This window comes from Bos indicus, chromosome 1 (genome assembly GCF_029378745.1).
Source record: "Bos indicus isolate NIAB-ARS_2022 breed Sahiwal x Tharparkar chromosome 1, NIAB-ARS_B.indTharparkar_mat_pri_1.0, whole genome shotgun sequence".
NCBI lineage: Eukaryota > Metazoa > Chordata > Mammalia > Artiodactyla > Bovidae > Bos > Bos indicus.
The window spans coordinates 83,757,612-83,780,066 of NC_091760.1; the positions used below are offsets into that span (position 1 = coordinate 83,757,612).

At 43.6% G+C, this 22,455-nt stretch overlaps 1 protein-coding gene across 9 annotated transcripts in view; it reads left to right on the top strand.

Moving 5' to 3' along the window:
- Positions 1-22,455, top strand: part of ABCC5 (ATP binding cassette subfamily C member 5) — an 82,615-nt gene that overhangs the window by 23,730 nt on the left and 36,430 nt on the right. For 3 of the 9 annotated variants that reach the window (XM_019958809.2, XM_019958816.2, XM_019958825.2), the window contains exons 5-14: positions 113-260; positions 5,069-5,302; positions 5,453-5,626; positions 6,685-6,832; positions 8,976-9,124; positions 9,526-9,633; positions 13,935-14,291; positions 19,715-19,786; positions 22,045-22,169; positions 22,290-22,362. In XM_019958809.2, the coding sequence (XP_019814368.2) occupies positions 113-260; positions 5,069-5,302; positions 5,453-5,626; positions 6,685-6,832; positions 8,976-9,124; positions 9,526-9,633; positions 13,935-14,291; positions 19,715-19,786; positions 22,045-22,169; positions 22,290-22,362 (1,588 nt within the window). Of the gene's footprint in view, positions 1-112; positions 5,303-5,452; positions 5,627-6,684; positions 6,833-8,975; positions 9,125-9,525; positions 9,634-13,934; positions 14,292-19,714; positions 19,787-22,044; positions 22,170-22,289; positions 22,363-22,455 lie in introns of those variants that run through there. The other 6 variants (XM_070790999.1, XM_070790990.1, XM_070790995.1 and 3 more) reach the window with 6 other exon arrangements.

Consider the following 22,455-nt stretch of genomic DNA (forward strand, 5'->3'; position numbering starts at 1 on the left):
ACTCTGTACATAACTTTAAAGGAGAGACTGGTGCGAGTGGTGGCAGCAGGGAGGCTGGGGTGTGCGTATTCCCTGGAAAGATGTGTAACGGAGGATATGTGCCCTTGTTAAGACTAGAGAGACTGTGGCAAGAAGAGCTGAATGAAGTTGGGCCCGACGCTGCTTCCCTCCGGAGGGTTGTGTGGACCTTCTGCCGCACCAGGCTCATCCTCTCCATCGTGTGCCTGATGATCACACAGCTGGCGGGCTTCAGTGGACCAGTAAGTCCTAACCATCCTTTCTGACAGTCTCCAGGGGCCCAGCCATGGCCAGCTCTAACATTCTTATTCTGTTTCAGGGGTTGTGCTCACCTTTGGGCTAGTTAGCAACCTTAGAGATGCCTCCAGGTCTGTTGCCAGGGAACAACTGATATTGGGTGAATAGTGGTTTGTGAAAACTAGAAGGATGAGGGGGCCGTGTTACCAGAGAAGAAGCGGAACTGGCTTGCTTCCCTGGGGTGGGGGTGAAGCTGAGTGATTCCGTTTCTGTACAGGACCATGCTGCTGTGGTGTGTGTTGACATGAAACAATAGTCCTGGTTCGGGAGGTGTGTCTTGCTGTGCTGTGAGTGGCGTTGTATGGCATAGGCTGTTGAGTTGGTGCTGGTGACACAGCGAAGGTCTGGAGGCAGAGTTGTCACGTGTTTGCCAGTTCTGTGGCAAAGGAGCCCTCAAGAAGCTGGAGGACTGTTGAGATTTTTAGAGTCTAACCTGAAGTCCATTTTCAGTTTTGGTTTATAGTGTAAGCTGTGTGGCAGGTGTCGGGATGGCAGCCCTGGTTTTCCTAGTGTTGCTGAAGCAGAGTAGGGGAGAAGAGTGACCACCACACTGTTCTCTGGACACCTGTTTCTTACACCCACTGTGCTGCCCTTACACTTGAGATTTTGATTAAATCTATTTTCTACATATTTGCCTTGAGGCATCGGAGCAGTAGTACTCCTTATTCTGTGCATTTTCCATGTGTGGGTAAGCTGGAGGTTCATGGTTTTGGTAAGTATGGGCCTAAGATGCATGGTAATTAGGTAAAACTAATTTGCAGTTTTTCTGTTATGTTCTTTTTTTGTTGTTGTTTGTTCATTTGTTTTTTGTTTTTAATGTTTGATGTCTTTAAAAAGTTTTGATCTCTTTTCTGAAGCAGAGAACACTCCTTTTCTGGTATTGGGTTTCTTATTAATTGACCAACTAACACACTTTGGTATAAGTTTTTAAGTAAGAGGGACCATGTACCTGAATATTATGTCACTGACCAAAATGGCAAACGTTTTCATAGGACCAGCTTCCCCCAAGAAGAGCTTCTGTCATTGTTTCACTACAGGGCTGGTGGCTGCTCTGATCTTTTGAAGAATTCTTTCAGCTGGGTAGCACGGTATACAGGCTTCCTTGATTCTGTTTGGTCAATGCTAGAATTTCATTGGCTCTCCCACCTCCCCCCCAAAATTCCATATTGTTGGGATTTTAATTTTTCACTTGGGAAGAACAGTTACTTATGCTTGTTCAGCTTGGGGGCCTTACAGTCACTCCCTTGAGCACCTGCATATTCTTTCAGCTCTCTTTTAAGGCACCGTGCACTGGACTACTAATCTCTAGTAAAGTGTCCTCAACGCCAGGGAAAGCGGAGAGCCTTCCTTCAATAGGAAAACAGCAGCACGCTTTTCCTTTTCTTCACTCTCTTTACGAAGAACACCTTAAGGCCTGTGTTATTTCAGGAGACTTTTTCCCTGGAACGATCAAGAAAGCAGTGGTTTCATCCAGTATCTCATTGACAAAAAAAGATTTCAGATTGTAAGCAATGAAAATTTCTGTTTTTCAGAGCTCCAGTTCTAACGAATTTCTTTTTAATTGAAAACTGAAGAATTGAGTTTGAGATTACTATTAGCAGTGAGCATACCTTCCATCTGTGGATTTAAATCCTCTGGAAGAATATCCATTTTTGATTTTTGCACATTTTCTAATATGTCAGGGCTTTCAAACTGTCTTCATCTGTTCTTACAGAAATCTACGTAAGAACTGAGTCCCCAGATACCATATATATATATATATATATATTTTTTTTTTTAAATCTCCCCTCCGGCCTCACTGAACCTTGGTAGCCATATGCAGAGCTAATGAAACACAATCAAGTGAATGTGTGTTGTTTCATTTTTTTAACTGCTGGCTGGCCAGGGCTGGACATTAATGATCAAGATGGGTTTCAGTCACACCAGTGGACCAGCACTCTGCACATGGCGTCTAAGGGTCACCATAGTGTTAATGGAGAACCAAAATCTATAAGGATATGATCCTGATCTCTGATGAGTGGCCAAATTGCTAAACTTGCAGAGATGATTTGTGGCCTTCTTGGATTAAAACAGTTTTAGAAGACCAGGCCTGACTTATGATTTATGTGTAAAGAATTAGCATCCGCCCTGTAGATTTGCAAGAGACGGCTTCCTCCTGCAGTGCAATCTCTTGGTGAATGCTAACTCTGCTCACGGGCCTTTGCGGGAAAGGACAGTGAAAAGCCTCTAGAGAGGTAAGTTTCCCGCCCTTCCAACCTCTCTCCAGCTGCAGCTTGCTTGGTGCTGTCAGGATCTGGATTTGGGGGGAGTGTCTCTGTAGTGGAACCAGTGACAGAAGCTGTTCTTTAGAATTTTCAGGATGGCTGTATTCTGCGGTCAGAATGAGAGAGTCAAGCTGGGCAGAATCTCTCGCCAAGAGTTCAGGTAAGGTAATGTTTATTCACTGGGAATGGACAGCCAGACAGCTATGCTGACAATCTCGAGTTTTCTCCCAGTTTGTTTAAATTTAAATGATAAATCTGTAACCTTTTAAGATGAAATTTTGGTTGGTTTTTTCATGAGAACCTTTTTATTTCCTTTGTTCCATACAAAATGGTTTGAAATGTAATTGTTTTTTAAAAACGCTGTGTGTGTTGAAAAGTCTTTAATCTGCTGTTTCCTCTCTTCCCTCCCCTTTGAAAGTTTTATATAGTGTAAGCATTCATTTTGTCTTTTACCTTCCCCCTTCTCCTCCCCTCTGGGAGGTCCTAATGCTATTGCCTGGTGCTGAAAGTGGCACAATAAAGGTATGGGAAGGAAGGAACCCCAAACTACAACCTGCTGTCCTTTCACGCCTTCCTTTGGAGACGGCTCCGTCAGTGCCGAGGTGTGTGAGAAAATGCTTTACCGCACCGCCATCTTACTGAGTCGCTTCACGTGAGGAAAATGGGGTTCTGACCCTGCCACTCAGTGACTCAGTTCCACATTTCGGATTGCGTACTGGAAAAGAAGCCAACCTTCTTGCTAGTAATCCAGCAACCCAGCTGTGTGCAGTGGTGACCCAAGCAGTGGATATAAAACCTAAAAATCCAAGGGAGGGGAGCGATGGGATACACAGTTCTTGGCATCTGAAATCTCCTATTTACTTGATCAGATTGTTTACTGAGACTTGACGGAAATCTGATTGGTGGGGATCTCTTAGGATCTAGTCAACATCTGGTATTAATTTCCTCTTAGAAAAAAAAAGAAATAACGACTCACCCAGAGAGAGTCTGGAATTCAGCATTAGCTGCTTCAGGACAATTGCATCTGGCCTCCATTTTGGTCTGTCAGTCAAGCTGGTTTCCAGCTTCAGTACCCTTTGCTATAAAGATTGGGGTAGATTGTGGATGGGTTTCTCCTTAATTTTGTTTTCTCCCTTTAGGGAGGGGGATTGGTTTGACTTTCTTTTTGCTGTGGTTTGTTTTGTTTCATTTTTGGCAAGATCGACTTTAGCTGTAAGGACTCGAAAAGACTCTGAAGGATGCCACCCGTTTTTCCTTGAGGCCTAGATTTTTGTATTCCGTCCTGAGCAGAGGTCACTCCTCACGGCCTAGTGACCCAATAGCACCAGTGATTTTAAGCAAGAGTCACCCCTTTGGGGAGTTTTCAGTTTTGTTTTGTTTTTTAACTCTCTTTCCTTAGCAGCGAGGTCTTTATTCCTGGAGAATCTCCTCTATTGCAGACTCACTGCAACTTCAGGAGCCCTAACCGATTAAGTGCTGTCAGCTTGATGTGCTCCTCCGGACTTTGGAAACAGATCTCGGTTCAATGCTGTATTTCCACTGTGTGTAGTTAAAAAACAACAGTCATGGCCAGCCGACCTGTTGGCTGGCTAGCCCTGTATAACTCAACTCTGTATGTTCCCATGTATGTTACCGCAATGCTCCTCCTGTTGTACAGTGTCTGTGAGATGCTCTTTGAAGATGGTACTTTTTTTTTTTTCATTTTCAATAAAAGTACATGACCTCCCACTTCCTGGTATTTAATCCTGTTGCTGAATGTGCCTTGTGTGAGTGTGTGCTCCGGCGTTGCAGGACCTCAGAGCTGGAGGTGGCACTCGGTGGTTCTGGGGGCTGCTGCCTTCCCTCCCTGCAGGTGGTGTTAGACATGTGCTACCTGAGGTAACATGTTTTTGTTTTTGGGAGGGATTGGGGCATGGGGGAGGGCCCGTGGGAGGGGCTCTGGATTGTGGATAGTCTGCTTTGTTTGCTCTCTTCTGTACTATTAAACTGCTGATGTTTATTTTCAGGAATGTTTTGCAAATGCACTTCTCACTCTTCCCCAGTCCAACTGTAGGTACACTGTTCCTTTTTATCAAATAAGCACGTTTGAAACGATCCAAAAAAAAGAAAGGTCTTAACTTCATGTAAAGAAATGTATCATTGTGTGGAGATACTGGAATAAGGTCAAATATATACTTTTTAATGATCAGTGTGTTGAGAATGAATTTCAGCTCATGGACAGGTTTATGTTACATTAGAAAGAGTATCAGTTTCGATGGTATCCAAAGGAAGAAAAGTTTCAAATTAGACCTGCCTCCTGCAAAATGCCCTGCATAAATTGCCGAGGGTGGGCCATCAGCAGTAATTGGTCCTCCAAGAAGGTCTTTCTCTGCTTAGGCACTTGTCACTGTACAGTGGAGATGCCTTCTCTTTCTAACTTAACATAAAACTGCGGTGTAGTGTGTGGGTGCGGTGGAGATGCTGACAGCAGTGTGTGTTTCTCCCTGTAGGCCTTCGTGGTGAAGCACCTCCTGGAGTACACCCAGGACACAGAGTCTAACCTCCAGTACAGCTTGCTGCTAGTCCTGGGCCTCCTCCTGACAGAAATTGTGCGTTCTTGGTCACTCGCACTGACATGGGCGTTGAATTACCGAACTGGGGTACGCTTGCGGGGAGCCATCCTAACCATGGCGTTTAAGAAGATCCTTAAGCTGAAGAACATTAAGGAAAAGTCTGTGGGTGAGGTGAGTGAGGGGTGATGGCTTCAGGGCAGAGAGAGAGCTCCCAGCCTGGGCTTTTTCCTTCCCTTGAGTCCCTGCTCTGACCTTTACCTTCCTGCTGAGCCAGCATCTGTGTCCTTGCAGTGTCCACTCACCACTGTTTGTGTCTCGTAGCTCATCAACCTGTGCTCAAACGACGGGCAGAGGATGTTTGAGGCAGCTGCTGTTGGCAGCTTGCTGGCTGGAGGACCTGTTATTGCCATATTGGGCATGGTTTATAATGTAATTATTCTGGGACCAACAGGCTTCCTGGGATCAGCTGTTTTTATCCTCTTTTATCCTGCAATGGTGAGTAAGCCTTTTTACTGTATTTTGGCAACTTCTCCGCAGAAGAATTACTTCTGTTGGGCTTTATATAGTTGACACCACTGAGGTATCACATCTTTGATTGGAAAGTTCTTTAAGCAGGTACCTGGTTTGGAAATGTCTGGAAAGAGCTAAACAGTGTACAGTCCACACAGGCAAAATTTTGACTTCAGAGGAAGTCGGATGTCATTAGAATAAAGGCAGTAGCTCCTACATGAGATTTAAAAAGAGAGTGTGAGTGAGGAGAAGGTCACCAGGTGAACTCTGCCCCCAGGTAATACAGGAATGGTTGAGTCACTCCATTTCAAGCAGATGCTAACTGATATAGCTCTCCTGCTTCCCTTTGGTAGCCTCGATATCCGTGATTGCTCTGAGGGCAAATACTTGCCTTACTGCTACTGCTAAGTCACTTCAGTCGTGTCCGACTCTGTGCGACCCCATAGACGGCAGCCCACCAGGCTCCTCCGTCCCTGGGATTTGCCAGGCAAGAACACTGGAGTGGGTTGCCATTTCCTTCTCCAGTGCATGAAAGTGAAAAGTGAAAGTGAAGTCGCTCAGTCGTGTCCGACCCTCAGCGACCCCATGGACTACAGCCTTCCTGGCTCCTCCGTCCATGGGATTTGCCAGGCAAGAGTACTGGAGTGGGGTGCCATTGCCTTCTCTGATACTTGCCTTAACTTCCTTCCAAAGGAATGAGTCAAGTACTATTATCATTTAAGAGACCACTTTTATTAAAACACAGTACAGGGGCTCCCCTGGTGATCCAGTGGCTAAGACTCTGTGCTCCCAGTGCAGGGGGCCCAGGTTTGATTCCTGATTAGGGAACTTGATCCCACATGCCACAACTAAGGATTCCACATGCCACAGATAAGACTCAGTGCAGCCAAATAAGTAAATAAATAATTTTTTTAAAAAAGGCAGTACAACTACAGGATGCTCACTTTTATAATAATCTTAAGTGGATTTACTTCCCAGAAAGAGTAGACAGTTCTTAATTATGAATAAGCTCTGATTTGGCATGACATTGCTTTTCCTTTCAGATGTTTGTATCACGGATCACTGCATATTTCAGGAGAAAATGTGTGACCATTACAGATGACCGTGTCCAGAAGATGAATGAAGTCCTCACCTATATTAAATTTATTAAAATGTATGCCTGGGTCAAAGCATTCTCTCAGAGTGTACAAAGTGAGTTTAAAACCTTGGTATATGTATATTGGCTTCTTTGCTTTCTGAGCACATTAGCTACTGTGAATCCTAATGTTGTAGGATTAGAATATCATATGTTGTTGTAATATCCTATAGCATTACGTAGATAGGGATCTTAGAGACTGTCACTCATGACCTTGCCTTGTAAATGAGGAAACTGAGACCTGACTTTTCCCAAGATAACTCAGCTGGTTATGAGTAATTGATTCAGTTTCAAAGCCCCCTATCTATACTGTCACCCTGCCTGTGATTTTCTGGTCTGGACATGAGGCCGTCACAGAAAACAATAACAAGTGGCTGCTGAGAGCTCCACTTCTACCCCCTGCCCCCCACGCTGTGGGTATGTGTGCAATACAAGTAGGCAGGTGTAAGAACCTGGGGGTGGTGCTGGGAGAGGAGCTGGGCCGGGGTTTAGGACAGCTGGACTCTGGGCCTCACTCTTCCGCTCACTCAGTAGTTACTAAGTTTGGTTTCTTTTCAAATAATTGATTTGTGTTGAGTCACAAGGTTTTCAGTGCCTGGCCCTACTCTGATCCATAAATTCAGTGCAGACATAAGCATGTTGTATGTAAATGCCACAAAGTTTGGAGGAATAATTAACACCTTAGCTGGGCATTCCTAAAGATCTTAACAAAAGTTGAAATCTTGGGCCTTAAAAAGTGAAATTTAAGAAAAAATATATTTAAAGGCACTTTAGAGTTCAAATGAGAAGACATAGTTACAGTTAAACTTAATTTAAATATAATAGAAATGCCTGTTCATCAACCATAATCTCACAGTAAGCTAACCTGAATATGTTCCAATTAAAAAGTTGGTGCAATTTTGAGTTCAACAGAAGAAATACAGTGTTCAGATTAAGGAAGCTGTTTTATTTTCACTGCTTGATTTGTTGAGTAAACCTTCAGGGACATTCCATTAACTTTAATTATGAGTGGTCATCAGAAGGAAGTGACCACTCAGAAGTTCCAGCAATGGATCGGGCCCCTTCTTTAACTAGTGAGTTTGTTGCCAATAGAATGTAGCAGTTGGATGCTAACAGAATGTCTGCCAAGCCTGTTGTGGCAGGGTCACCACTGATGGTCCCTTCTGGCTCTCAAATTCTGATTTTCTCAGTTTTCTAATCTTCTTTCTGAGATTCCACTCATCCTTCAGCTCCTGACTTTGGTATCTTTACCCGTGTGTATTAGCTTGAAAAGAGCATTCTTGCTCATTATAGACTTGGGTAAGTTATGTGATAAATGTTAAAGCAATGAAATGAAATTTTTAAAAGTATGGCTTGAGAGCTGGCTCTTAATATATTTCTCAGTGTTTGGGACAGTGGTAATGCCTTTAAGGTCAGTGTGTAGCCTCTCAAAAGCATTGCTTTGTGTTTGAAAATGTTTTGAAAATACTTCACTGCTTATTGTCATACTTCCTACTCTGTGGTCTTTTAAACTCCATGGTTACTCTGTTAATAAGGTTGTTAGTTTTGTAGATATTTAAGAAAAGTCATTCTGCCTACAAAAATTGTATTTTATCTCATTCATCTTCTTTCAGTCATCCTTACTGCTTTGTTGTGTGAAAGCCTCTTTCCTAGCTCCAACATACAGTAGGCACCCTAGTAAATCTTAGTTCCTTTTTAATTCTCCATTATTGTTGTATAGTCTTTCCTATAAGTACTTAAGCTAGAAATGAACAACAACCAGGTAAGCAAACATAACTGCCAATAGCAGACATGATTAATGTGTTCATTCCTTCTGAACATAAGAAATTTGCAAAAAGAATCAGACCAAGGCAGAAGGTGATGTCAGATTCATTCCTATGACTTGATCCATTTCAAACCTCAGGCTTGCATACCAACTTTCATGATTAAATTATAATTGATGGTCATATTGACCTAGTTTTTGCATCATAGGGTCGTTTTAAAACCCATGGTGGCCAAAGACCTACCAAATCGTGTTTGGTGACAGATAAGCAGTATCCTTGCCTGGAGAATCCCAGGGACGGGGGAGCCTGGTGGGCTGCCGTCTATGGGGTTGCACAGAGTCAGACATGACTGAAGTGACTTAGCAGCAGCAGCAAGCAGTATCACATAGTTTCTTTCGACTTGCTTTTTAGAAACTGTCTTGCTTTCTTTCCTTAGAAATCCGAGAGGATGAACGTCGGATGTTGGAAAAAGCTGGGTACTTTCAGAGCATCACTGTTGGCGTGGCTCCTATTGTGATGGTGATCGCCAGCGTGGTGACCTTCTCTGTTCACATGACCCTTGGCTTTGATCTAACAGCAGCACAGGTCAGTGAGCTTGGAGACATTTTAGAAACACCACATGTAGAGATGCTCTGGTCCTCTTATTACTAGATTTGGATTTTTCACCCATGCAGTTAATCCAAGTGGAAGAATGAAGATTTAGCCCCAGTGCATAGATAATGTACGGCTTGTTTTTAGTCAACTCAGCTTTGGGTTTAATTCTGAAATACAGATCATCAATTGATTTAAATTCACTGAGAATTTTAATTGGAGGTCTCATAAAAATTCTATCTTTAAAAAAATATATTGGAAATATATCTGACTCATACCAACATTTGACAGTCAAGCTGTAGCCCTCCTTAAACCTGAGAGGAAATTGATGATGTTGTGTTACTTTAGTCACAGAGCCTCATCAGGCTCAATTTCTCCTCTTTTCCTATTTTCAGGCTTTCACAGTGGTAACTGTCTTCAATTCCATGACTTTTGCTTTGAAAGTTACACCGTTTTCAGTAAAATCCCTCTCAGAAGCATCTGTGGCTGTTGACAGATTTAAGGTAAGTGGCTCCCTTCGCCCCTCCATGTCAGGAGCTGTCCATGGCAAAACTAACTGCTGCCTTTATTCCAGTGGGCCACATGGGCTGGCTACACTTGACGTTTTTCACCTTTAGCCTTTTGGCAAGTTGGTAAGAATCAAGTTAGTGAAAGACTCAGAGGGCCTTTCCATAGAAATATGACTTTTTACCTTTTATAGACAGCCTATGTAGTTCTCGGCTCCCAAAATTTCATTGTTCCCCTTCAGAGCTAGTCTCTTTTGTCTGGACTTAACACAGGTATTTGTTATAATTTACTGGGCCTTTAAGTGATTCAAACCTAGGCAATTAGAATGATCAGGAGACTGTCAGCTTTTTCTCACCTTAATCTACATCTACCTTTACCAAAATGCTGGTGGTCATAAACTCTTTTTGATTCTTTTTTCTGTCCTGTATGTTGGTCATTCATGGTACAGGAAATGCAGTGACATGGGAATAGTATAAAGCTAGACCATACTGAGAAGTGAAGTAAGGATTGTTTTTTTCCCTTGCAAGGGATTAGTTGATCATGCCTTGACTATGTTCTTTGTGCTTTCAGAATAACACAAATACATGATACAAGAAGTAGATATATTTGGGAGGGTGGAGGGAGGTAGATATTTGGAAGTGGTTAATACTTAAAAAAACGAAAACAAAAAGAAACAGCACCTGTGTGGCTGGAGTCCCAGCTGTTGGCAAAGTGGCTGTTGACAAAGCCACTGCTGAGAGTAGCCCCTGCTAATCCTTCTTGGCTGCTGAGAGCAATACAAAAGTAAGGTTCTCAGCCTTGTTGGTCAAGAAAGGTAGTCCTCAAGAATGTGCCCCCCAGGCCCAACCCTCCATCACCCCAACCTGGTTTCTAGAAGGCCAAATTCCAGAGCCGCGTGAAAAGAAATGGTTTAATCGTAATCAGAGCTTTATTTTGCCGAACCCACGATGTCTAGCTTTGACGAAGGCAGATTTTTTTTTAATTGAAAAAATCTTAATTGGATTTATTCAGTGATTCATGAATTGGGCAGCATGCAATCTAGTAAAGAGAAAAGCTCTGAGGAGCTATACAGAATGAAAGGATTTACAGGCAGAAGGGACTGGGAACAAGGATGTTTTCCTAGGCAGAAAACTGCATTGGTTATTGCAAGGTTACTTTCCTTTAGGGGAAAATAGGGGTCTCTCTGGAGAAGGCAATGGCAACCCACTCCAGTACTCTTGCCTGGAAACTCCCATGGATGGAGGAACCTGGTAGGCTGCAGTCCATGGGGTCGCAAAGAGTCAGACACGACTGAGCGACTTCACTTTCACTTTTCACTTTCATGCATTGGAGAAGGAAATGGCAACCCACTCCAGCATTCTTGCCTGGAGAACCCCAAGGATGGAGGAGACTGCCGTCTATGAGGTCACACAGAGTCGGACACGACTGAAGCGACTTAGCAGAAGCAGCAGCAGGGGTCTCTCAGGCATGTTTCCTAGCTAGTGCTGATCAGGTGATTCCTGATTGACTGGTTTAATATTCCATTGCTGGGAGAGCTGAAACTAGTTAAGTCCTAGTTTGGGGCTTAACATCAGTGACTATTTGAGGCCTGTTGTTTTTAACAACCCATAGGAAGCAGACCAGAATTGATCCTAAATGGATTAATTTCCTCCTAAAACAAAAACACAACATTTTTGATAGGATTCAAAACCAGGACCTAGAGTCTCATAGTGTAATATTCAAAATACCCAGGATACAATCCAAAATTTCTCTACATACAAAGAACCAAGAAAGTCGAAAACACTGAGATGACCCAAATGTTGGAATTATCAGAAAAAGACCTTAGAAATGAAAACATAGTCTCAGCAGAGAAATAGAAGAGCTAGAAACTAACCAAATAAAAATTTTTACACTAAGAAAATATATTAATCAAGATTTGAAAATATATTGAACAGCTTTAACTTAAAAATAGATCAGTTGAAATGATCTGTAATAATCAGAATGTTCACCTCTAAGGCAGATGTTTTGACCATTAATTAGTCCCATTAATTAGACCATTAATTGTTTCTCAGTCTTCTTTATTGAATGGCTTTGGTGACATTTTGGATGAAGGGATAGGAATTTATAGTGTAGATTTGTTCACTCCTATTGTTTCTTGAGAGCTCTCTTTTCACTTACTAGTGAGAACTTATGTTAGCAGATGGCTTTTCACACTGTAGATCCTTCCTCTACCCAGGAAGTTTCAGAGTTAATAATAGAAGCAAAACCACCCACAGCTCTGCTATATACCCCATGAGAATGAGTCGCATTCTGGCTAGTTCCTTTTGTCAGTCTTCTCCTCCTCCCCCACCTCTACTTCTAGGAGCATGATTATTTATAGAAAGGCAGTGAGAAGCCACCTTATAACTTTTCTGTTAAGACAGTCACCACTGTAGTGTTGCCAGGTTTAGCCAATAAAAACATAAGACACCCAGTTAATAACTGCATGAGATGTACTTAGACTAAAAGGTTAGTCATTGTTTATCCTGAATCAGAATTTAGCTAGGTGTCCTGTATTTTATCTGGCAACTCTATGAGTGGTCCCCTCTTCTGCTCAACAGATACACTCCAATTTGATTGTTTCAGTGACTGAGAGTAGTGTTTGGATGGTCATCGTCCTCTGGTGAAGCTGAGGTTTATGGTTTATGTACCTCTAAGATTCTTGCCTGGCAGGTGCAAATCCATGTAGATACGAATTCAGGTGCGTGGGACCCTTGTATGCCTCAGAGTGTCTGGGCAGAGCGACTGAGGCTGAAATCCTCCTGGGAGGAGTACAAGGCTGTGGGGAGCCTGTGGGAGAGGAAAATGTGGACAAGCTGTGCAAGTCAGAGGCACTAACATAGTTTTTATAGTACATAAGCCCTAGGAGATCCTTTTAGTAACTCTTCAGGTGAGAGAAATGACGGGAATTCTGTCAGTATGTGGTCCAGTCTGTGAAGGTGGGCAGAATATTTGGCATGTTATTCTCAGCCCAGTCTTCTCAGGAAGGCTCTGAACAAATGAAGCCAATGGCTCTTTTCAGAAAACTAAACTTTAAACTACTCTGTTTTGAAAGGATGACCAAGAGCAAAGATTATCCAGATTTAGAAACATGACACTTCTGGGAAGATGGAGGATTGGGAGCGGGTAGGAGATGTGGCAGTTTAGGAGTGGAAAGACCAAGTTTAGGATTTAGGAGAAGGGGCTTGCTCTCAGGCGATGGGATTATGTGGTACACTTAATAGCAGCTGCAAACTTGAAAGGGCTTTTAAAATAGTTAGGGGTTCTTGGTAACAAAGTGACTAAGGAAAGAGTCCTGCCACTAAAAGTTATCTTTTTTCTAAAGACTTTCTAATGTTTAAAAAAACATTGTTTAATCATATTTGGAATCCAACTGGTATAGCATCCTGTAGAAAAGATCACTTAGTTAAGGGACGTGTCAGAAGTGAGTTCAAAGTCATGGGCACATGTTGGTTCTGGGCAGAGGTTTATTATGGTCAGTGTTTCCAGTGTAATTTCCAAGACATTTAGCTTTTCAAGCATTCCTCTTTTCTTCCCCTGACATGCCTCAGTGGGGCTGGGGAATGGGTGGGAGGGAAAAGTCTTGCTTTCTTCTCAGCTGGGTGTCTGAGGGAGATACCCTTCCCTTTCATGCAAGCCCTTTGTTTGAATTCTCACAAGTTCCAAGGTAGGACTTGGAAGACATGAGAACTTGTTGGTGAGAAGATGTGCTCTGCTGTCGATCAAACCTTAGGTACTCCTTTCTAACCGGAGAGAGTTAGGCCTGGTCATCAGCTCAGTTCAGCCTATCCCTGTGCCATGTGCCATGGGGTACCTGAGGAAAGTGCCCAGGCTTGGGGGCCCTGCAGGAGTGGTCTGGATGGCAGAGTGACAAGAGTCAGAGCAGGAGAGCAATGTGCCCTTTGGTTTTCCTGCTTACATTTTACTGCCTACCACTCAGCAGCTCCTGAATGAGAACAGAGGGCTGCAGACCAGTCAGTTAAATATCCCCTGGTCCTCTTGAGAGTGGTGGAAAAGGAAAGAGGAGTTTAGCATTTAACTGGTAACATAGAGTGTGGGCCGATTGAGGAGGCCCCTGTCCCTCCCAAGGTGTCCCCACATTCCCGTGACCTCTCCATGGGCCTGAGGCTGGGCTACACTAATGAGCTACCTTTTGCCCTTCAGCTTCCTTCCACTGTATAGCCTGATGTGTTTTGCTACGTGAGTGTACGCCCTAGGCTTGTCTCCCTGGTCTTGATCCAGTGTCTCATCTTTGCACCTCTCTCACAACTCCTATCAGAGTTTGTTTCTAATGGAAGAGGTTCACATGATAAAGAAAAAACCAGCCAGCCCTCACCTCACGATAGAGATGAAAAATGCCACCTTGGCATGGGACTCCTCCCACTCCAGTATCCAGAACTCACCCAAGCTGACCCCCAAAACGAAAAAAGACAAGAGGGCTGCCAGGGGCAAGAAAGAGAAGGTGAGGCAGCTGCAGCGCACTGAGCATCAGGCGGTGCTGGCAGAGCAGAAGGGTCACCTCCTCCTGGACAGTGACGAGCGGCCCAGCCCTGAGGAGGAAGAGGGCAAGCACATCCACCTGGGGAGCCTCCGCCTGCAGAGGACGCTCTACAACATCGACTTAGAGATCGAAGAGGTAACTGTCTCCCGGCTGTCCTCTGGGGAGAGGGGGCTGCTACCGTCGTTTCGGCAAAGTGCTTCATGGCTGGGAGTGATTTTGCATTAAAGAGCCAACCTGGCCAGGTCCACTCTAGAAGGGATTCTTAGGAATTTAACACTAGAAATGAATAACAATAGAAATAAATAATAGAAATGCTCTCATGAGATACTCATTTTGTAAACAAGGAAATGAAGCATTCAAGTGGGTTTTCCACAATCTTGCCCTGAGTAGATTTGATTGTTATATTATGTGTGAGCTATAATAATGATTTCTTATTATAACTCTGTGTGAGCTGCTCATTAGTGCTGGGCTATGCATAGCACAGAACCTGGTGTATAATAGGTATTCCCAGTGGTGCTGTCATCAGCAATTCTACTGTAACTTTATTTCTTACTGAAAGCAAAGGCCATTATGGTATATGATGTTACAGCCCAGGACTAGAGTCTCTCAGAAATCTCCCTATAGGGAGTGACTACCAGGCACTCCAGCTTCAAGGCTTAACCTACCGAACATGACTGGGGCCCAGCAGCGTGCTGAGGGCTGCAGCATCCAGAAAATCCAAGGGGTATATATATCTGCTCACTCCACAGCCATTTGTCTTTAAACTTTTTATTTTGTATTGGGGTACAGCCAATTAACAATGTTGTAAAGTTTCAGGTGAACAGCAAAGGGACTCAGCCATACATATACATATATCCATTCTCCCCCAAGCTCCCCTCCTATCCAGGCTGCCACGTAACATTGAGTAGAGTTCCTTGTGCTATACAGTAGGTCCTTGTTGGTTATCCATTTTAAGTATAGCAGTGTATACATGTCCATCCCAAACTCCCTAACTATCCTTTCCCCCCACCCTTCCCCCGTGGTGATCATAAATTCGTTCTCTAAGTCTCCACAGCCATTTTGAGTGCCATCTGTCTGTCAGGCACTGTTACAGAGCAGCAGAAACCAAAATCCCTGCCATCCTGGATTTTGCCTTCTTCTGAGCAAAGGCAGATAGTAAACAGGTAAAGGGGCTACAAAGAAAAGGGGATGAAGGGCTTGACGGACAGAGAGCAGGTGTCACTGCAGTTTAAATAGACTACTTGAGGGAAGGCCTCAAACTAAGATTCTGCATTCCTCAGGGCACAGCCAAAAAAAAAAAGTAATAACAGACATGATGCCTTTTTTTTTTTTAAACAAATTGAAGGCTTCTGGCAACCCTGCATCAAGCAAGCCTGTAGACGTTTTTTTCCCAAGAGCATTTGCTTACTTCATATTTCTGTTATGTTTTGGTAATTCTAGAAATACTTCAAACCCTCCATCAGAGAAGATTACGATTCATTAAAGACTCAGATGATGGTTAGCATTTTTTAGCAATATTTTTACATTAAAATAGATACAGTGTTTTTTCTTAGACACAATGTAATTGCACACTATATAGGCTAAAGTATAAAGTATTTATATTAAAATAGATACAGTGTTTTTTCTTAGACACAATGTAATTGCACACTATATAGGCTAAAGTATTTACATTAAAATAGATACAGTGTTTTTTCTTAGACACAATGTAATTGCACACTATATAGGCTAAAGTATAAAGTATTTACATTAAAATAGATACAGTGTTTTTTCTTAGACACAATGTAATTGCACACTATATAGGCTAAAGTATAAAGTATTTACATTAAAATAGATACAGTGTTTTTTCTTAGACACAATGTAATTGCACACTATATAGGCTAAAGTATAAAGTAAAGATAACTAATACAAACACTGGGAAACCAGAACGTTTATTGTGATATTTGCTTTACTGAAATAATCTGGAACCAGACCTGCAGTATGTGCAAGGTATGCCTGTATTTGACCAAAGACTTGAAGGAATGAGCCATGAGAATACATGGGGGAAGAAGAGCATTCAGGCAGAGGGAACAGAAGCACAAAAGCCCTGAGTATGTTAATTGTGCTTTCACAGGAGCAGAGTGAGCATGGGAGAGAGGGGAGGGTGCTGAAAGCAGAGAGGATTGGAGTGCCAGAGCCTTCATAATGACTTTTCCTTTACTCTGAATGGATAGAAAAGCCACTAGAGGGATTGGAGGAGAAGAGTGATGTGATCTGACTTAGAAATGCAGAGAATCATTCTAGCTTCTGGATTCAGAAGAGTGTAGGAAAACAAGGAGTGAAGCCAGGAGAACCAAGGAAAAGCATTAGTTTTCTGGACCAAGGTGGTGGTGACAGAGGTGGTAAGGAATGTTCATCTACCTCACTGGAAGTAGTCTTCAGGGGTTCTAATGTGGTGTGAGGCTTGTTGTTGTTGTTGTTCAGTCACCCAGTCGTGTCTGACTTTTGCGACCCCATGGATTGCAGCACGCCAGGCCTTCCTATCCCTCACCATCTCCCGAAGTTTGCTCAAGTTCATGTTCATTGCATTGGCGATGCCATCCAGCCATCTCATTCTCTGACACCCTCTTCTGTCCACAATGTTTCCCAGCATCAGGGACTTTTCCAGTGAGTCATCTGTTTGCATCAGATGACCATAATACTGGAGTTTCAGCTTCAGTCCTTCCAGTGAATATTCAGGGTTGATCTCCCTTAAGATTGACCTGGTTTGATCTCCTTGCTATCCAAGGGACTTTCAGGAGTCTTCTGCAACACCAAAGTTCGAAGGCCTCAGTTCTTTGGCATTCTGCCTTCTTTACAGTTACAAGCAGGAACCAAAACAGACGGGAGAAACATCAACAACCTAAGATATGCAGAGGATACCACTCTAATGGCAGAAAGCGAAGAGGAACTAAAGAACCTCTTGATAAGGGTGAAGGAGGAGAGTGAAAGAGCCTGCTTAAGACTAAATATTTAAAAAAAACTGAGATCATGGGATCTACCCCATTCAGTTCAGTTCAGTTGCTCAGTCGTGTCTGACTCTTTGTGACCCCATGAATCGCACCACGCCAGGCCTCCCTGTCCATCACCAACTCCTGGAGTTCACTCAAACTCACATCCATTGAGTCGGTGATGCCATCCAGCCATCTCATCCTCTGTCGTCCCCTTCTCCTCCAGCCCCAAATCCCTCCCAGCATCAGAGTCAACTCTTCGCATGAGGTGGCCATAGTACTGGAGTTTCAGCTTTAGCATCATTCCTTCCAAAGAACACCCAGGACTGATCTCCTTTAGAATGGACTGGTTGGATCTCCTTGCAGTCCAAGGGACTCTCAAGAGTCTTCTCCAACACCACAGTTCAAAGGCATCAATTCTTCGGCGCTCAGCTTTCTTTACAGTCCACCTCTCACATCCATACATGACTACTGGAAAAACCATAGCCTTGACTAGACGGACCTTTGTTGGCAAAGTAATGTCTCTGCTTTTGAATATGCTATCTAGGTTGGTCATAACTTTCCTTCCAAGGAGTAAGCATCTTTTAATTTCATGGCTGCAGTCACCATTTGCAGTAATTTTGGAGCCCCCAAAAATAAAGTCTGCCACTGTTTCCACTGTTTCCCCATCTATTTACCATGAAGTGATGGGACCAGATGCCATGATCTTAGTTTTCTGAATGTTGAGCTTTAAGCCAACTTTTTCACTCTCCTCTTTCACTTTCATCAAGAGGCTTTTGAGTTCCTCTTCACTTTCTGCCATAAGGGTGGTGTCATCTGCATATCTGAGGTTATTGATATTTCTCCCAGCAATCTTGATTCCAGCTTGTGCTTCTTCCAGCCCAGCTTTTCTCATGATGTACTCTGCATATAAGTTAAATAAGCAGGGTGACACTATACAGCCTTGACGTACTCCTTTTCCTATTTGGAACCAGTCTGTTGTTCCATGTCCAGTTCTAACTGTTGCTTCCTGACCTGTGTGTGGCAAATAGAAGCGGAAAAGGTGGAAGTAGTGACCAATTTCCTTTTCTTGGGCTCCAAAATCATTGTGGAAGGTGACTGCAGCCATCAAATCAGAAGACAATTGCTTCTTGGCAGGAAAGCAATGACAAACCTAGACAGTGTGTTGAAAAGCTGAGACATCACTCTGTCGACAAAGGTATAGTCAAGGCTATAGTAGTCCCAGTGGTCACATATGGTGGTGAGAGCTGGACCGTACAGAGAGGCATGTTATACAGATCCAGAGCTGTACTAAAGGGAAACAAAAAGCTCGTAGCTGTTGGAAGTTACAGACAAGAGGGAGATGGATGAGACCACGTGAAACAACTAGCATGGCTCATCATTGGAGGGCGTGCGAGTCAGTTTTTGGACTTCAGTTACCTTTTAACAGCAGGCTTCTTATTTAATAACAGTTATCTTGAGGCAACTCTATTACATTGCTAGTCAACTCTATTAGAGGATTATTTCTTGTAATCAGGTAAAGTTTATTCTTTTCCTTTCTATCTGTTGACCCTCCTTCTGCCCTTTACAGTCCATGTTCACATGACAGACCTTTAGCTATTCCCCCCAGCCCCTCTCTTTAGGGAAGAGGAGGGAGGTTAACATTTGCCAGATGTCTTCTGTGTCCCAGGCACATGCTTCACTGCTGACATCTTCTTTAGCCACCATGTAGTCGTCAGAACAGAGTTTTCTTTGTGTTAACCTGACTGACCAGAGCAGAGTCTAAGCCTGTGGCTTGGTCTCTTTGTAACCACTGGTTTGTGATCTCTCAGCCCCCTGGACCATGTCAAAAACTTTGTCAAGAATACTTTTATAAGACCTGTCTGCCTCCAGAATCCATGTTCTTTCCACACGACCACTCTCCATCCCCTTCCTCCATGCCAGGCTTGAGGCGATAGAGTGCTGCTGAACAAGCGTCCCTGTTAAAATCATCTGTCTGTTCTTGAAAACTTAATACTGCCCATGGAGAACTCATCATTTTCCCTGGGGATATTCAGTTAATCACAGGCTTGGTTTTCTACTTTCATGTCAGATTGATGGTAAAAATATGCCCTCAGATTCTTGGGAATGTTTTGTAGAAAAATGGAAACAACAGTGCACATTGTGCGTAGTTTTTATTGAAAATGATTTATAGACCCTGAGGAAAAAATCATATAAAATAAAATGAAAATAAAATGATTTTCAGGAGTCCTGTCCTCTCTTTTAAAACCATCAATAAAAACAAACAAGTTATCAAAAAGCACGGGTTGCCAACAAAGTAGGGAAAGGTTTGGGCCTTTCTAAAAGTGATGTGGGACCCCTTAATGCCTATGGCATATTTAAATTTTCTAAAAGGCTTACACATCTATTACCTCAGTGCATCCCCACAGAAACCCTATGACGTGGGTGGCTGATGAGGGAGAACAAAGGTAAGTGACTTGCTGGGTCCTCAGGATGACAGTTCCCATAGTGATGGACTGTCATTAATGTTTTTTTCCTCAAAGAAATCTAAAGTCCTTGACATGAATGGTCAGTATCCTTTAATGACCTTCCTCTCGCATGTGCTTTGTCCAGGGTAAACTGGTTGGAATCTGTGGCAGTGTGGGAAGTGGAAAAACTTCTCTCATTTCATCCATTTTAGGCCAGGTAAGATTTTGTTATTGTCCTGGGCATTTTCTGCTTCTTTCTCTGGATTCTGCTTATTTAGTAAGAGTCTCAGGAAAAATAAGCTTATTTCCTGAAGAGAGTCAGGAAAGGTGGAAACAAAAGGACCCTTGGTCTGTATCATGCTCCTGCCACTCCCCGCCCCACCCCCTCTACTCCTACCCCTTAACAACAGCATTGTATCTGGGATGGGATTCAGTGGGCGCCTGGTGAATGACCCACTGATACCCAGCTGGAGTCACTTGTTCCTCATGCCTTCTTTTATTCAGCACGTGTTTACTGAGTGCCATAGGTGTGCCAGACAGTGTGCTAGGGAATGTCAGAGGTCAGAGACTGACAAACTGCAGACTGCCAGCAAATGGACCAGCCTCACCAACCTCCCTGTCAGGGAAAGGGCCTTCAGGATTTGATCTAGAAACAAAGACCTACTCCATTTTCAAGCTAACCATTAAAAGAATTATGCCCTCGAGGAGTTCATGGTTTGGTTGGGGTGCTAGGCCTTCTAGACACACTAGCACAGCCCAAGGCAGTGAGGGAATAGTGTTCAGAGGGCCCAGAAGTCAGCATTTCAAGTGGGGATCATCCAACTAAGACAGATTATCTTCTACTATGTTTTAGAACCAAATAATCAGGAGAATAAAGCAAAACCCCATGTGCTTCTAAATTTGGATTAAACGAGCTTGGCTTAGATGATTGAGATGAGGATAAGTGTAAGATTATTCCTGCTGATGGATAAGGTCCTCTGAGTCATTTATCCATATTGAGGAAATTAAACAAATGGGAGAAGGGATTGGGGATGATTTTCATGTAGCATCTAGTCTATGGGTTATTTTGTCTTGTTCGGCGTCATCGTCACAGTTGGTGGAGCAAAGGTGTTCAGGGTGGTCTGAGGAAAGCTGCATCCAAATCGTCGGGAGGGACAGCTCCCCACCCCCACCCCTTCTGGCTTATGAGACTGTGCAGAGGTTGGGCTCAGCCACTGGGGTTTGCTAAGAGCCAAAAACCTCCTACGTAATTTCTGGTCAGCCAAATTTCAGGGCCAGTGATGAGAGACACAGGTGGACTGAAAGGGAGGGTTGGTGGGCAGCAGTTAAATTGAAAACTGAACGGGTCTTTGCTTCTGGATCAGATCCTGACAGAGAGGCAGGGGCTACTTGTCAGCCCTGCTTCTTTAGAGTTTAACTCCTTATTGGTGGTCTGCAGTGTGGGGTGTTTGTACTGTAGCAGCTGGAAGAGCTGGATTTCCACAGTAGACCCTCCAGGTTTCTGAACACTCTGAATGCATTATCTGTGAGAGTGCTTACCTGTTGGCAGTATGTTACAGTCTTGTGTGTGTCTGCTGTGCATTACTGTGTTTGAGAGGACAAGCTTGTATGTGCAGATTGGTTAATGAAACCGTTTCAAGCTATAGCATTCATAACCCAAGACAAGCATCTATTGTTAGTCCCTTTGAAAGGAACCCTGAAAGAGAGTAAAGTGATAAATTGATTCGTGTCAATCCCTGCAACTGAAAACATAATTCAAAGCTCAAGGCTTATTGTGTAATCTCTTCACATTGGAGTGGACGGTCTGTTACCATTATGTAAATACTCTATAATGCTGCTGCTCCTAAGTCACGTCAGTTGTGTCCAACTCTGTGTGACCCCATAGATGGCAGCCCACCAGGCTGCCGTCCCTGGGATTCTCCAGGCAAGAATACTGGAGTGGGTTACCATTTCCTTCTCCAGTGCATAAAAGTGAAAAATGCTAGTTGATGTCTAACTGGAATTCCCCCCCCACCCCACCCCCGGTCCTCATTTTACAAAAGCAGCTGACCTAGCCAACAGCCTGGATTAATTCTGTAGATGAGTTGGCCTGCCCTCATCTTGAGGCAGGGACTAGCTCTAAATCCTTGCAGCATCCTCCCCAGGGGAATTCTGCAAAAGGGCCTTCTGCTTGGGTTCCTTTAATTAGAACAGTTGCAGTTAGGAAGAAAGGATGATAAAGTAGCTTATGAGTTGCTGAATGAAATATTCATTCATTCAAGTCATGGATTATGCTGGGCTCCCATCACACATAAGCAAGGAGAACTTTGATTTTCTTGACTGCTGTGGAACAAATGTGAGAGCTGGATTTGGATTCCAAAAGCATCCAAGGAAACCAACTAGACTGTCAACTTCCTTGTGGAATGTGGGGGGTTCTGTTGACTCAGGGTGATGGCTTTGCATTGTGATGCCATTGGATGGTGTCTGTTTCCCTAGATGACACTTCTAGAGGGCAGCATTGCAGTCAATGGAACCTTCGCTTATGTGGCCCAGCAGGCCTGGATCCTCAATGCCACTCTGAGAGACAACATCCTCTTTGGGAAGGAATTTGATGAAGAAAGGCAAGGAATGTTTGGTTTCTGTCATGCTTTCCTCTTGGCCGTGGGAGACGCAAGGCAGCCCAAGTCACCAGGCTCTACCCCAACCATGCCCCTGACTCTGGGTCTTTTTGTGTCCCTCAGATACAACTCTGTGCTGAACTGCTGCTGCCTGAGGCCTGACCTGGCCATCCTTCCCCACAGTGATCTGACAGAGGTACCGGCCTTCTGCCCCTGCTGGGCCAGGCTATTTAGCAGAGAGGATTATGGCAGTTGGGGGGCAGAGCTGTACCGGAACTGCCTCCTAGGC